This window comes from Lepidochelys kempii, chromosome 3 (assembly GCF_965140285.1).
Source record: "Lepidochelys kempii isolate rLepKem1 chromosome 3, rLepKem1.hap1, whole genome shotgun sequence".
Lineage (NCBI taxonomy): Eukaryota > Metazoa > Chordata > Testudines > Cheloniidae > Lepidochelys > Lepidochelys kempii.
The window spans coordinates 187,966,070-187,982,354 of NC_136382.1; the positions used below are offsets into that span (position 1 = coordinate 187,966,070).

Consider the following 16,285-nt stretch of genomic DNA (forward strand, 5'->3'; position numbering starts at 1 on the left):
CTACACTATAGGGTTAAGTCGACCTAGGTTACACAATAACATGATAACGTAGCTGGAGTGGATTTAGCTTAGGTCAGCTTACTGCGGTGTCTACACCATGCTGGGTCAATGAGAGAAACTCTCCTGTTGACTTACCTTATGCTTCTCATTCCAGTGGAGTACCTTAGTTGATGGGAGAGCTATCTGCAGTCGATTTAGTGGGTCTTCACTAGACCCACTAAATTGACCCCAGGTGGATCGATCGCCACAGTGTCGATATCTGGTAAGTATAGACATACCCTGAGTCAGTTGACCCAGGCTCTGAGACCTGGTGCCACAGGTTTTTTATTGCAGTGTAGATGGATCCTGCATCTTCTCATCCCAGGACAGCTGCTACTCTCTTGGCTTTCCCTCTCCCCTATCCATTTCTGTCTCTGTTCCATTGTTTGTTTGCTGTGGTGTTTTTTTTCTTTTTTTCTTTTGAGTTTTTGTATTGTTACACTTTTAAAATTCCTCTCATCGCCTTTCCTTTTCCTTCACTGCCTCATTCCCCTACTCACCTGAAATCTACACTCCTCTCAGAGTGGCAGAAGATCCACTACTGAGCTACCCATGGCATTTTTGAATGCCACAGGCCACAAGTAAAGAAAAAGATGGACTTGCCAGGCTGCTGTCTGAGCCATATCTCCATAAATGGGAGCTGCTTCCAAGGCTGGTAACATTTGATGCCATTGCACAAGCAGAGAGAGAATGCAGGTGACTTTCGAGGGACCACCTGTCACTTTATTTTCAGCAGACTGCATATGTTTAAAGTGGGGAAAGGATAAATCAGGAGTCATGTATCTTTCCCCACTCACACTGCTCCTCTCCAAATAAGACACAGCAGTATTTGGGCTGCAAACCCTACAGGGGAATGTTCCAAAATTTTAACTCTTCCCAGTCAATTTAACTGGAATTAAAAAATCCAACCCCCCATTCATGGAAACATTTTGATTGAGGTTAGGCATTCTCAAAACCTACTGTGACAGATACAGTGATTTCCTGCAAAATCCTGGGGGAAAAAAACCTTAATGAATTAAGTTTAAGTACCTTTGGAGTCCATTGTATTCAAAATGCAAAGTTTGTGTTAATGTGCAATTCTATGTAACTTCAGTAGGGGAGATGTGACCAGTGTAAACCCTGGGAAGTGTTATGAGCATCAAAGGGCTGTTTAAAACAATGTGCCAGACAAAAATGAACTTATGGGACAAACAAAGCTAGGTGGGTCTCCCAGAAAATCTCCAGGGGAATATACCTTCTCTGGGTATACAAGAGCTCATCTTTTGAAGTTTCACCCTGAGGAGGGGACCTTTGCTGATTATCTGTTCCCAGGGTCCCAAGACCAAAGACCCAAACTGTATAAATGAGTGACTCTGAGTCCTGGGTGTGCTTGTTCTGAACAAAGGCTGTTCTGAACTTGTGACCCCAGAAAAACCCCTTGGTGGGATTTCATGGACTGAATCCTTCCTGAGCCCTTGCTGGAATTGGGATGATCTCTGCTAAGCTTATTAGCATGTGTGTAGGTTTTGTTTATTGTTGTAATATGTTTCCTTTGTAATGCCTTCATCTTAAAAATATATGTGTTTGCTCAGAATGGGCTGTGTGGAAACTTTTAACTGAGGGCAATTGTTCTGTGTATAGCCTCTGAGGAGAAAGCAAAGCAGGCCTGCGTAGTCTGACTTGCTGGGAACTCAGTGTAGGCAGGGAACTGTGCGGCTTGGAAAAACCCTGGTCAGGAGGGAGAGAGACACAGGTCTCTTCCCAAGAGAGGTGACAGCTGAGGAGCTGGACCATGGAGGTGAAAACAGGTGCAGTTGCCCTGAACGGTGACAAGTATATTTGGGGCCAAAACTGTTTCCCTTTAAGCTTCACAACACCCTTCTGAAGACTGTCAGTAAGTATCCTAATTTCCCAGATGGGAAAACTGAGCCACAGAAAAGTTCAGTGGCATGCTCAAGATTTCAGTGAGGCTCCAGGACAGCAAGCTGCTCTGCACAGACAGACCTTGGTAGAACACCTTGCAGATGTTAAGTTAGTGGCAAAGCTGAGAATAGAGCCAAAGCACCTGATTCTGCCTTGTGCTCTAACCACTTAACCAGGTTTCCTCTCCATGATAGTAGGTGACCACTCACAAGGGTAACGAGTATCTTTCGAGAATCAAACTCAGGCAATTTGCTCAATGTAGCTGAGGTGTTTTAGACTTAATTCAGGTCTTTTTATTATTGAAAGTAGCACAAGCATGGCACAGAGATAGGGAAAGGTTTTGAATGAAATATGCCCTCCATGCTCACATGATAAACTGACTTTTTAAAAAATTTACATCTGCTTAATTAGTGGCAAACACCTTTCATTATTAAATAGTTTTTAATTTTCTACTAAGGGTCCCCTTAGGATGCCATCAGGGGCGGATGGGAGTTACTGCTCTCCAAACCATCCAGCTAGCTTCAGTGGACATGTCTCACCTTCTCAGCAGCCTGAAGCAGTGGTAAATGCTATTAAGGTAACACACTCCCATACAGTATATGCAGAATGTTACGTATGTTGTTTGACATATGTTCCATTGTACTTAGAGCAATATCACTGCAATATCTTCATATACAACATTATTTTTTGTTTCACTCATGTACTTAGAGTGTGAGCTCTTTGGGTCAGGGACTCTCTCCATTGTGAGCGTATAGTGTCTAGCACAATGGGTTCCATTGTGTTCCCGTAGTAAATTATACCTACTTTCTTTTATGACAATGATTATGATGAAGGGTCGACAAGAGATCTGTGAACTAGATGTATTCTCTGCTATAGTATAAGGTGATTAATATGAATATCACAAACATTTTTTTATAAAAATGAAACCAAATTATACAGTATGCACAAAAATGGTGTGGACTTTGTCATGTGTTTTCAGAGAGTGTGATGTACCTACTATGTAGTGCTGAAAACAATGCACGATAATCTCAGAGTCATTCTGGAAGGTAGAGTAAATCCCTTTAGTTCTCATGCTAACCTGGGTCCAGATTGTGAACCTCTTACTTACTTTGGTGAACACACAGGAAGTAGTCCTGTTGACTTCTAAGGAATTATGTGAGCAGAAGGCTCACAGTCTGGCCCTTTGTGACTTTAGCAGCAACTACTTCCCTTAATGAAACAAAATGTTACAATGAGCTATCAGGAGGTATCTAGCATATCATGAGATTTCACATGGCAACTGTGCAAGTACATGTTCCCACCACTATATATGCATCAGCTATGCAATAGAAATCTCTTGTCCTTTCGGGGCAGTTTGGACAAGGCGTGACCTAATGGTCTGAGCATCGAACCAGGAACTCCCAGGTCTGATAGTGATAACCTTCTGTGAGGTGTAGGCAAATCATTCTTACACAGCTTACTCATTTGAAAACAGGAATAATACTCACTGTAACTCCTTACCTGCCATACCAGGCAATGATGTAAGGATAAATTAGTTACTTAAGGGTCCCAGTTTTGCACTCTTCACTCAGACAAAATTGCCAGTAAAGTCAGCGTGAGTTTTTCCTGAGTAAGATGAGCAATATTGGACTCAGAATTGGTTAAGCTCTTTGAAGATGAAAAATGCTATGTAAGTACTGAGCATTATTGATTTGACAATATTTGTTGGTTAGTGGAAAGGAGAATTATCCTACATGTGGATGGGTGACATTTAATTATCCTACATAAAGCTTGAGTAAACAGCTTTTATGCTGGTGAAATGTGTAGGCGTTGTGGCAGTAAAAGCCATTTCTTCATCAGAATATAAGGGTTCGGGTAGTCTCCCCGCATCCACGACTCTAGCTTAGGACTAGCCTCCTGCCACCTGCACATAATTGAGGTTCAAGCGGCTGCTCCCCTAGTCTGCCCTGCCACCATCTACACCCAGTCTGCTTGGGGGCAGTACAAATCCCAGCCCTGTAGTATCCAGGGGTGGGGAAGCCATTCAGTTTCCTCTGTGCTTGAGAAGTGCATATTTCAGCAGCACCAAAGGTCTTGTGTGTGCCCTCCAAGGATGGGTGAATTTCACCTGCTGTCATTATGGAAAACAAAGCTGCACAAAACAATTTAGCCTAGAGATCATGTGGATTTACAAAATAAGATTATTGTAGTTAGCTCTGTATAGCCTCTGACAAATCGCTTTGATTGGAACAATTATCAACATGCTTTTGACAGTGTCTGATAGCTAGTTGGTGTAAGTGGATGTGTTTACAGTGGTAAAGTACTCATTAGGATTATTAAAATGGTTAGATGTATCCAAAATTTCATTTTCTGTGCTGTGTTGCCCCTGCTTTTATCCTGATAGGAATTGTATCAGCAGGCAAAAATAGAGATAAATGATGCTAGGCATTTCCCTGTGTGCGCTACATTTTATCCAGTTAAATAAAATTTCTTCCTTTCAGCCAAACTGAAAAATGTACACAAGTCCTGATCCCTTGAACAGAGGTGGTCACAAACAACACACAAGGCAACTCCCTCTACTGCCCTGTCTCCAAGAGGCTGCTCACTTGGACCTCTATCTGTCTTGGGCCTGGTCTGTACTGGAAACTTACCAGTATAACTGTTTCGGTTAGGGGTGGTACAAGTCCTAGTATGAACACAATAATACTAGCATACAGGTAGAGCTTATTCCCTTTCCATATAGGAATAGCTATACCAGTAGAAGAACCCTTTATACCAACAACACTCAGTAATGGGATTGTTCCACTTTAACTACACTGGTATCTATAAAGTGGGGAAACTTTTGTGTATAGATAAGCCTTGGACTCTCCTGGAATCTCTGTACTTAAACACAGTCCTTTGTTGCTGTCTCAGCCCCTGTGCAAGGCCATGTCTACATTAGACATTTTTACTGATTTTTTTTAAAACTACACTGTTTTTTTTTAAACTATGCTGGAGGGTAGGGATAGGATACAGAGGACCTAGACAAATTGGAGGATTGGGCCAAAAGAAATCTGATGAGGTTCAACAAGGACAAGTGCAGAGTCCTGCACTTAGGACGGAAGAATCCCATGCACTGCTACAGACTAGGGACCGAATGGCTAGGCAGCAGTTCTGCAGAAAAGTGGAAAAGAAGCTGGATATAAGTCAACAGTGTGCCCTTGTTGCCAAGAAGGCTAATGGCATTTTGGGATGTATATGTAGGGGCATTACCAGCAGATCAAGGGATGTGATCATTCCCCTCTATTCGACATTGGTGAGGCCTCATCTGGAGTACTGTGTCCAGTTTTGGGCCCCACACTACAAGAAGGATGTGGAAAAATTGGAGAGAGTCCAGCGGAGGGCAACAAAAATGATTAGGGGACTGGAACACATGACTTATGAGGAGAGGCTGAGGGAACTGGGGATGTTTAGTCTACAGAAGAGAAGAATGAGGGGGGATTTGATAGCTGTTTTCAACTACCTGAAAGGGGGTTCCAAAGAGGATGGCTCTAGACTGTTCTCAGTGGTAGCAGATGACAGAACAAGGAGTAATGGTCTTAAGTTGCCGTGGGGGAGATTTAGGTTGGATATTAGGAAAAACTTTTTCACTAGGAGGGTGGTGAAACACTGGAATGTGTTACCTAGGGAGGTGGTAGAATCTCCTTCCTTAGAAGTTTTTAAGGTCAGGCTTGACAAAGCCCTTGCTGGGATGATTTAGTATGGGATCGGTCCTGCTTTGAGCAGTGGGTTGGACTAGATGACCTCCTGAGGTCCCTTCCAACCCTGATATGCTATGATTCTATGGTCTAGTTAATTCATTAAAAACTTCTATAACTGCATTACAATAGCAGTATAAAAGTGCTTATTCTGGTGTAGCTTATTCCAGCACAGGAAGGGGAATAAGCTATACCAGTATTAGTCTTTTTTGATCAATATAACTCTGTGTGTGTGTGTGTACACACTGGTATAATTATTTGATTAAAAAATCACCGCCTCTCCTCAATTGACATGGTTATGCTGGTAAAACTTCTGCAGGAATGTCTGCACTAAGGAAAGTTAAGATGAATCAACTAAATGCGTGAAGTCCATGTGCACAATTTAAAGCACATTAAACCCCTGTCTGGCTGATGTCACTCAGGAGTAAAGTGGTCTTAATTTTCTGTAACTTAATCCTTTACTTCTGAGTGAGAGCATCCACATGAGGGTAATGTACTTTAATTTGTGCATGTTGCCGTTACACCTTTTAGTTGGTTTACAAGCCCTAACTGTAGACCAGGCCTAAGGCTCCTGACTTAGGATCACTGAGGGTATGTCTACATAGGGATAGCTCCTGTGGCATGGCAAGAGCTAGCCGGGGTCAGCCAATTCGGGCTTGTGGAGCTTGGGCTGTCAGAGCTCAAAATCTCTGTGTGGACATTCAGGCTTGGTCTGGAGCCCAAGCTGTGCGACCCACCACCATCACCAAAGTTCTGGCGGCAGTCTAAACCTGAACATCTACATAGTGATTTTTCAGCCTTGCAGCGTGAGCTCTGGGAGCTTGAGTCAGCTGACCCAGACCAGCCGTGGGTTTTTTATTCCTATGTAGACATACCCACAGTGTAAGGTGAAGTTGGCCACTGATCCTCCTTTTGTGCAGATGCTCTGCAACATAAAGGAATTTCGGAAAGTTTTTTTACTTTCCATCCAGGAGTGACTTAACCCCCACAGACCCTTTAACAATTGTCTATATAGGGCGAGTTACATCCTGAGGGTTTGTACCTCAGTGACTCAGAACATACAAGAGAGTAGCACCTTTCACCATCACCTCATATATATTTTGCAAAAATAAAATAAATTAGAACTTTGTTTTCCTCAAAACTTAAATCTATTAAGCATTAAGTTGATTTTAAATGCAATTCTCCAGAGCACACAAAAAATCAGCTCCTATGTGGTGTATCTGAGAAAGGTGCCCCCCAAGCTTCAGTTTAGTAAAGCACTTGAGCACATGCTTAAGATAAGCATGTGTTTAAATTCCATTGACTTCAAAGTTAAGTGTGTTTGTGTAAGTGCTCTGCTGAATCACGATCCTCACCTGAATCCAAATCCCAATGGCCTAGTCCAAAGCACATTGATGTCAATGGGCCCATCGTTTCTGTGCATATTTACAGGAAGAAGATGACTAATTAGCCAGTAAAATGGAAAGCATAGATACCACTCTTGCTTGTGACAAGTAGAACATTTGCACTAAATCCTCAATCCTAAATGGGAAGAGGTTAACTTCTAGTAACCAATATTAAATTAGTAGGGCTGAGTGAATGGCATGGATTTTTTTATTTGAATTGAATCCTGTCAAGGTTCCTTCCCCACTCTGAACTCTAGGGTACAGATGTGGGAACCTGCATGAAAGATCCCCTAAGCTTATTTTTACCAGCTTAGGTTAAAACGTCCCCAAGGTACAAACTGTTTTACCTTTCATCCCTGGACCTTATGCTGCCACCACCAAAGTGTCTAACAAAAATAACAGGGGAAGTGCCCACTTGGAAACGTCTACCCCCCCCCCCAAGCACTACACCCCCTTTTCTGGGGAAGGCTTGATAAAAATCCTCACCAATTTGCATAGGTGAACACAGACCCAAACCCTTGGATCTTAAGAACAATGAAAAAGCAATCAGGTTCTTAAGAGAATTTTAATTAAAGAAAAAGTAAAAGAAAAACCTCTGTAAAAACAGGAAGGGAAATACCTTACAGAGTAGTCAGATTCAAAACATAGAGAATCCCTCTAGGCAAAACCTTAAGTTACAAAAAGATACAAAAACAGGAATATACATCGCATTCAGCACAACTTATTGTATCAGCAGTTTAAACAAAACAGAATCTAACGCATATCTAACTAGATTGCTTACTAACTCTTTACAGGAGTTCTGACCTGCATTCCTGCTCTGGTCCCGGCAAAAGCATCACACAGACAGAGAGGACCCTTTGTTTCCCCCCTCCCCCTCCAGCTTTGAAAGTATCTTGTCTACTCATTGGTCATTTTGGTCAGATGCCAGTGAGGTTATCTTAGCTTCTTAACCCTTTACAGGTGAAAGGGTTTTTCCTCTGGCCAGGAGGGATTTAAAGGTGGTTATCCTTCCCTTTGAGTGTTTTTTCCCAAATAGAATCAACCGTTTCTTCGGGAGTTTTGCCTGGTTAAAGACTACATAACTAGGTTACATATGAAATAACTCTGTGAACATTTAATATGGAAACAAATGCTTTTATGTAATGGCCAGTATTGTTTTATCACCCAAAAGCCATATTTCCATGTAGAGATACAGTAGAACCTCAGAGTTACGGACACCTTGGGAATGGGGGCTGTAACTCTGAAATTATAGTAACTCTGAAAAAGACGTGATGGATTTCAGACATGGGGGAATTGGAGCTGAAACTGCAGGGTAGAGGCGGAGGGTCAGGACTCCCAGCAGGGTGTGTGTGTTGGAGCTTCTGACCTTAGGGGCCACCAGGGCTTCCGGCAGGGGGCTCAGGGCTTCTACCCCCCGGGAGCACCAGAGCTCAGGGCTTTAGATCTGGGGGGAGTGCTGGGACTTGGATTTCAGCCCTGCAGCTTAGCTCCTGGTTTCAGCCTCGTGGGGGGCACTGGGGCTCAGAGCTTCAGCCCCGAAGCTGCCCTGTGCGAAGCGCCAGACCGCTCCTGGTTTCACCAGGGAGTTGGTGCCTGTGGGACCAGGGATTGGGGCTTCAGCCTCACAGCTCTGTTCCTGGCTTCAGCTGGGGCAGGGCGCTGGGGCTCAGGGCTACAGCCGAGCAGCTCCACTCCTGGTTTCAGCAGGTGTGTGTGTGCGGGGGGGATTGGGGCTTTAGCTACAGGGGGAGCTCTGGGGCTGAAACTGGCACTCCCCTTGTAGCTCAAGCCCCAGCACCCCCGGGGCTGAAACTGGGAGCAGAGCTATGGGGCTGAAGCCCCGAGCCCTGACACCCCCTGCAGAGCAGAAGCCAGAAACGGAGTCACAGGGCTCCCGAGGGTTAGAACCCCTGAGCCCCCCGTCCGCCTGGAGACCAACCCCCCAGTGGCTGAGGCCCAGAGCCTCGGGTCTAATGCCCCAAGGCAGTACAGTATTTGCTTTTTTTTTCTTTTTCTCTGCACTACTGTCTGATTGATGACTTCCAGTTTCACAGGGTGTCGGTTGATCGGTAAGTCCGTAACTCTGGTGTTCATATCTTTTAGGTGCTACTGTATACATGTTCCATGTAGGTTATAGTACTGATGTAAGGTACAGCCCTTTTCACAGCTTAAGGCCAAAAGAGACCATTAGTTTCACCTGTTCTGACCTCCTGCATAACAGAGGCAATAGAACCTCACCCAGTAATTTTTGCATCAAGTTTTTAAATCTAGTCCAATTTCATTGTATACTGGAGGAAACGTGTGCTGACTACATACTCTGATCTGCTTCATTACACTTAAATCTATTATTCAATTACACATGCATATTCTTACCCTGAAAAGGCCTTTTTAGAGATTACATTTCTTAATGTTCTTATTGTAGTTGAAGAACAAATTCCATTTGTAAAATAAAATTTACTTTTTTTTTTAACATACCCAGGTCTTGGAAGCTCAGGAAAATATAGATCGGCAGCATGGTAAAGAATATGATCATGACCTTAGTGAGACAGAAAAAGCTATAGTCAGAGAAATGTGCAATGTAAGTTTAATGTGCTTAATTTTGTATTCTGTACTGAAACCTGAAACAATATTTGTACCCAGGTAATTAATATTTAAAAATTGCTGACAATATGCCTTTAAAGTTTTCATTTGAAAATGAAGCCACTTATACTCTGATTTTTCAATAATATAATTTACTGAATTTTTATGAACTAAATAATTGTTACACTTTGGTCAGCATGTTTTGTTATAATATATAAATATATATCTATAAAGAGAGAAAGTGATCCAGTGAATAAGACACTAGAATGGGACTCAGGAGACCTGGGTTTTATTCTCAGTTTTGTCATCAAGACTAGGATGTTAAAAGATGGCTAATCTCTGTGTGACACTGGGCAGGTATATTAACATCTTGGTTCCTTCGTTTCCCCATCTAGAAAATGTTAGTAATAATTACCCACCTGTACATAGAGCTTTACGATTTATGGATAAAAATATTTTCTAAATTATAAATATTGTTATAGTTATCCATAAAACTTCCCAATAGTTACATAATTTCATATCTGAAATGTTCATGTATTATATCTGACACAACCACTTCTTCCCAATGCACTTATGTTTTGAGTTTAAAATTTAATATTTTTGTTTAAAAATACTTTTCTTTTTTTTCCCATCTGCTCAGCAGGGAAAAGCTAAATGTTTTTACTCCATTATTGCTTATATTCTTTAAACTTTTTAAATTTTTGTTTCTCCTCAGGTTATCCCTGTGTATTCAGATGAAGAGCAAGCCTTTGATTAGCTAATTATTCTTTTGTTTTAATTCTCACTAGTTTCCTAGGACTTACAGAATCATTACTTTGCTCCTGGTTTTTTGGTTTTGTTTTTTTTTGGGCGGGGGGGTGGGGGGGAAGAGTCGGGGTTAGGTGAAATGTTTGTCATGTGATCATTTTGCCTCTGTGTTCTGGGTCAGGGTTTTCAATAGTCACTGTTGATTTTTGGAGGTTACCATAATTTTTAGGTGCTCAGTTTGGGACATCTTAAAAGGACCTGATTTTCAGAGGGTAGGTGGTCAGCCCTCTGACATATCTCAAGTTGGGCACTCTAACTGTTGAGACCCCAAAGTCATAGTCAAGTCTGAAAAGTTTGGTTTTATTTTTAAAAATATTTATCTACTATGTGGTTTTTCAGTTTATAAAAAGTCTGCATCACAGAATATGAAGGCCTTGTAATGTTTTCAGCACACTTTCCATCCTTAAGGATTCCCCTAACTTACACGAAGGGGCACATTCTCCCCTCAGGATGCATTTGCATTCCACATTAATGATGGAAATTATGCCAGTTCCTCAAGAGGAAAAGACACCATTTCTAACACATTCCTCTTTTTATTCACATTGGGTGTCTACATAACATTTAAATAGATCTTTTACTTTGCGTTTGTACAGTGCTTAGTACAGTGAAACGTGTGATTTTTGATTGGCGCCTCAAGCCACTGTCTTATCACAAGTAACAATCATAGGTACATTTGGAGTTATTCTCTCATATTAGCTACTGTGAGCTGGCTTTCAAAAGCCAGAACTTCTGCCCAGCTTGCTGCAACATAAATCTGAGGTGCTCCAGTGTGCTGCACGCTAACTGTCCAGGTGAACCATGCTACTGCTCACAAAGTTCCGTAGTGCTTATTGAAATACTACTGTTTGTATCAACAGTATATCAGGGCTCACTAGGAAACTTCTAGCATGCCACAGCAGTGTCAACATTGCTATTTAGTGCATGGCTTGCTGGAGCACTGTAGAGTTGCTGTGTAGCACGCTGGGGCATATCTGCTCGTTTAGACATGCCCACACAAATGAGGTTCCACATACAATTACTTGATTGAGGGGAAATGTGCCTTTGTGGGCACAAATGTGGGTATTTGCGGCCACTCCTGAGATGCTTGGCCCACATTGCTCTATGTCTTCAGACAGGTGCCAGTGAAAATCCTAACTAGTACCAAACTCAATATGCTGGAATAGCTTCAAGGCCCGCATATAGGTTGCTTTCTACACGTAAGCAAAGGTGGCTGCTGGTAACAACAGATCCCATGTGGTTGTCTGATTCAGATTCTGATATTAACCCCCATTCAAGTCTCCCCAGCACCTGATGAAAAGGGTTTTGAACAGAGATCTATCACCTCTCAGGTGAGGGCCCTAACCACTGAGCTATGGGATAGTCTGATGTGAATCTCCCTCAATCTCGCCAGTTGAAGCTGTTCCACTTTGCTAAATAATTGAAGTCACTGAGCTGGAGACAATGTGAGCATGGCTCTATATCCTGGTGGATAGGGCATTCCAGTCCCCCTGCTCCAATGACTCTCTTGAAAAATAAAGAGGAATTGGGCATCTTTCACATCCGAACCACTGGGCTAAAAGTTTTGAGGGAACTGCTTCTTAATCCGCCCCCCTCCTCATAATTGCTGGGTGACTAGGGAACTTTTGCAGCAAAAAGTTTGGTACCAACTACGTTTGAGGGTTAGGGGGCAGCTAAGTGGGGATTTTGTGAATCCTAGTGGCACCTAAATCTGGGACTTTGGGACCTAAAGTGCTAGTTAGGTGCCTAAATCCCAGATGTAGGCACCACTGTGATTCGCAGCCTCCCACTCACCTGCCGCCTAACCCAGCAGGCGCCTAAGTTTTTGCAGTAAAAGTCACCTATGTTTCTGCGTCTCAGCATATGCACTGCTGCCTCACTCTAGAGGCATCAGGACACTTAAGTCCCTTTGTGAAACTAGCCTATAGGTGTCAATTACTGTGCTGTAGGTATGACACTGGTCTCTGGTTATCAACATGTTTTCCATGATTTTTACTGTTACTGTTTTGTTAGGAATGGCCTTTTTTGTTAATTCCACCCATCTCCTTCAAATCAGACATGAGCTCAGGCCATAATGTGGGAGCAATTTGGAACACAAAATTCAGAGGGTGATGGGGTCTGGAGTCTTGGTTTGGGCCCATCCAACTGGTCCAAAGACAAATCCCTTCACAGCCCTGTGCTTGAATTTGTACTCCCATGTTTTATCTTTACTTCTGACCTTGTCTTGTTTCTATTTCTCTTTTTAATAACCAATCTTGTCCATTGCTTGCTTCTTGGTGGTCCAGAGAGAGATGCCAAGTCATGTGTTGCTAACTGTTCTTGTTTCCTGTTTGTAAACTTCATTAAAAGCCAACTAAGAATACACTAAATGCTTTCCTAATATTACCTTCTGTGCTAACAATTGTTGTAGTTGTGGCATGTATTTAATACAATCATGAATGGGAACAGAGGTGAGGACAAGGAGCAAATTTGTTCACATGTAGTCCACACTATGAAAAAACTTGAAAATTCTTACTAAATCATGTGTGACCCTGATCCAGCAAAAGCACTGGAGTATGTGCTTAACTTTAAGTATAGGACCACTTCTGTTGATTTCAATGGGACTACTCATGTTCTTAAAGCTAAGCACTTGTTTAAACTCTTTGCTGCATTGGGGCCTGTGTGTCTGAAATTGACTTTGATGGGAGTTTTGCCTAATAAATGATTGCATAAAGATTTCCAAACCTGGCCCTTGTTTTCAGGACAGACATTGCTCCTGAACAGACTTCTAAGTAACAGATGGTCAAAAATGAAAATACTGAATCTCCTTCCAAATTTATTCTTCCTTCTTCCTTTGTCTCTCTGCCTCTATTTCTGTCTATGCTGCATGGTGTGTGTGTGTGTGTGTGTGTGTATATATATTTATATATATATATATAATGTATACAGATACACAAATCCACTTTTGGTTGGATGATATAGCTGACATCTCTTTTTATCACTTGCCTTTAGGTTGTGTGGCGGAAGCTTGGAGATGCTGCAGGTTCATGTCCTGGAATTAGACAACATTTGTCAGGAAATCAGTATAAAGGACCTATGTAAAAGGACCTGAGTGTCACCCCTCTCAGAAGATAGAGTTTAAATGGCAAGTGACGGATAGAGGGAACTTACTCTATCCACAGTAACTTCTCAGCTGACAACAGGATGTCTACATGCAGTATACATGACTTCTTTGAAACAGTGGTGAAGTGGTTAAAAAAAAAGTGGATAAACTGACCTAAACTCCATACTCTCTGACTGAGAAGTGGGTAAACTCTGTTTACTCTTGACTACACTACTGCTTTGAAAATTGGCACAGCTTCTTCATAAAAGTCTTTCAGACAACAGTTATGTACCCTAGAGTCCTGGCACTGTCATTTCAGGATACTGTAGAGTTAAACTCTGCCTCTTAGCCATGGCATTGTCATTCAAAACTACATGCTCAGAATGAAGAGATCTGAATGCTTCTTATTTAAAACATAATTGGTATTCTGCAGGAGATACACAAAAATGTTTTTTTTTTTAAAGACAGTTATGGTGAACCTTCATTGAGTCTGAATGAATTTTAATTAGGTTTAGCAGGAGTTTTTCACCAGAGTGGAGAGACACCAAAAAACTGTGCCTTGAGTCATCACAGTTACAGGAAAGTCAGTTACTTGGTAGCTCACGCTTCAGTCGACAGTATTAGTTAATGGTGCTTAGGCAATTTGCAGCTGAAATTACTTTTTTTTAGAATACTTGCATTTGAGGTGCTAAAAGACAATAAAATCTCCTAACCAGCCAGTAGTGTAGCAAAAACTACAGTACATGTAGCAAAACACAATTTCTTTCTAAATGAAAGTGAAGATAGACTTTCTGCATTCTCTTTTGTGCATGCCTCCTGGAAACATACATGATGGGCAGCACCCTGCGAATAGAACACTGAGGTAACAATATTTAAGACCTCAAACCAAAACCACCATCAGAGTTCTTTTCTGAGAGCATTATCCAATTGCCAATGCTTATTTCTACCATTTAGTTTAGAGACATGCTGTTTTATTTAAGAAAAATATGAGTCTAAAAGATTGCACTGCATTTACGAAAAGCTTTCCTTGCCTACTGTAATGTTCTTTCAAATAAAACTTTTATTCTTCTCAAAGCATGTCTTTAATTTATTCTGAGGCTAAAAGCTCTTGTTCAGATTGCCTGAGTTTTGACCAGGAGGTGCCCTAGATGTGCTTAGTTTAATTTTTTTCTGTGTGTATAACATTAGATTGTGTGTATTGAAATGCTATGATAGGTATTTCGTGTATATCTAAATGCAACAAATACTTTCTTGTATGAATGTGCGACAGGCTTGTGACTGAATGCTGTTGCTTAACTTTTTACCATAGCTGAGCATCAAAAAATAGGAATGCAACAATCCCCAGGTTTTGGGTTTGTTCTTGATTACTAAAATTTGATTCAAAGGTGATATTCTCTGGTTTTTGTGGGCTTGTTATATGTTGTATACTGGTTTGTTGGAAGTGGAATGTAGTTGGGCTGCTGTGCAACCTTTTTTATATGGTGGTGTAAAATCAGCTTCCTGTCTTCAGAAAACTGTTATGGATTAATTTGTGGCAGTAATTATATCTGTTCTGTCATTTTATTTGGTACCATTCAACAGAGATGTAAGGCCTCCAATCCAGCATTCCTTTCTCAGGCACAACTCTTGTTGATTCCTTTTCCTTGAGTGAGGACTGCAGAATCTGGTTTTTAATTTTGAAACATGGCATTTTTAAAATAGTTCTTATATATAAAAAAAATGCTTGTTACATTTCCATATTTTTCTCTCAAGCAGTTTTATCATTAAACTTAAATTGTTGTATTCCTATAACATGGGGGGGAGGGGAGTAAAAGAGTAGTATTTACCTGCAGGGGCTAATTCAAGGGACACTGGTCTTTTGACGTTACACTTGTGTAAATTTTGATACTGTATTAAAACTATTTTTTTACAGTTCTGCATACAACTGGGTATCAAGTATCTGTGTTCATTTTAGCAACGGTAATAAATTATTTAATCCCATAGTTGTTTGCTTTCTTTTAATGATGCATTTCATGAGATATGTGAACTGATGCCAAAAGCAAATTCTGTTCACTGAGAGTTCTATTCTAAATACTTCTTGTATAGTAGTTACATTAGTGCTCAAAAATAAATTATCTAGCTCTATCTCCCACTGCAGTCACTGGAAGAACTGGATGCTCAAAAATAGAAATTCTGGCCCCTTAACTTGTCTTGACTACTCCCTACTGCTTAGATTCTGCTGCTTAAACACACTGGGCCAGATCCTACTGTGTGGTGCTGTTGGTTTATGTCAGGTAGCTGGCAGAGAACAATTTATCATTCTGATATAGCTGGGCATGGGAAGATCACCTCAGTGTAGGGATAATTGCTTGTGATGTAGAGCCAACATGGTGGCTTCTACTCCATCCACTCCTTCCTGCTGGTGGCATATAGGGAGCTGCCATGAGCAACAGGAACTAGCCAAGGATTCTTTATGGGATGGTGAGCCCACTCTGCCCTGTTGGTCCATGGGTTCCATTTGCAAATGGCTTAATTTAAAGCAGCCTTGTTGTGCATGAGTTCAGATTGGTATACAGCTGGTCAAGAATGAAAGGAGCCCAGGGTCACTTCTGAGACTATTCCAGGAGTCTTTGGCCATAACTGAGGATTGAAATCAGTATCTTTTGGCAAATGTCCTGTGAGATTGTCTTAGTGCTTCTGAATAGGAATTGTTGTGTTTTTTTTTTTTTTTTTTGTTAAACAGTCACTTCCTATCGAGAAAAGAAAACTACTGTGGCTAAATCCTTTTTCACTGTAAT

At 41.4% G+C, this 16,285-nt stretch overlaps 1 protein-coding gene across 3 annotated transcripts in view; it reads left to right on the plus strand.

Moving 5' to 3' along the window:
• Positions 1-15,480, plus strand: part of CCDC85A (coiled-coil domain containing 85A) — a 193,037-nt gene extending 177,557 nt beyond the window's left edge. The window contains exons 4-6 of one of the 3 annotated variants that reach the window (XM_073339340.2): positions 2,399-2,518; positions 9,522-9,620; positions 13,418-15,480. In XM_073339340.2, the coding sequence (XP_073195441.1) occupies positions 2,399-2,518; positions 9,522-9,620; positions 13,418-13,507 (309 nt within the window). In that variant the 3' untranslated portion in view covers positions 13,508-15,480. The remainder of the gene's footprint in view (positions 1-2,398; positions 2,519-9,521; positions 9,621-13,417) is intronic. The other 2 variants (XM_073339341.2, XM_073339343.2) reach the window with 2 other exon arrangements.
• The last annotated feature ends 805 nt before the right edge of the window (positions 15,481-16,285 follow it).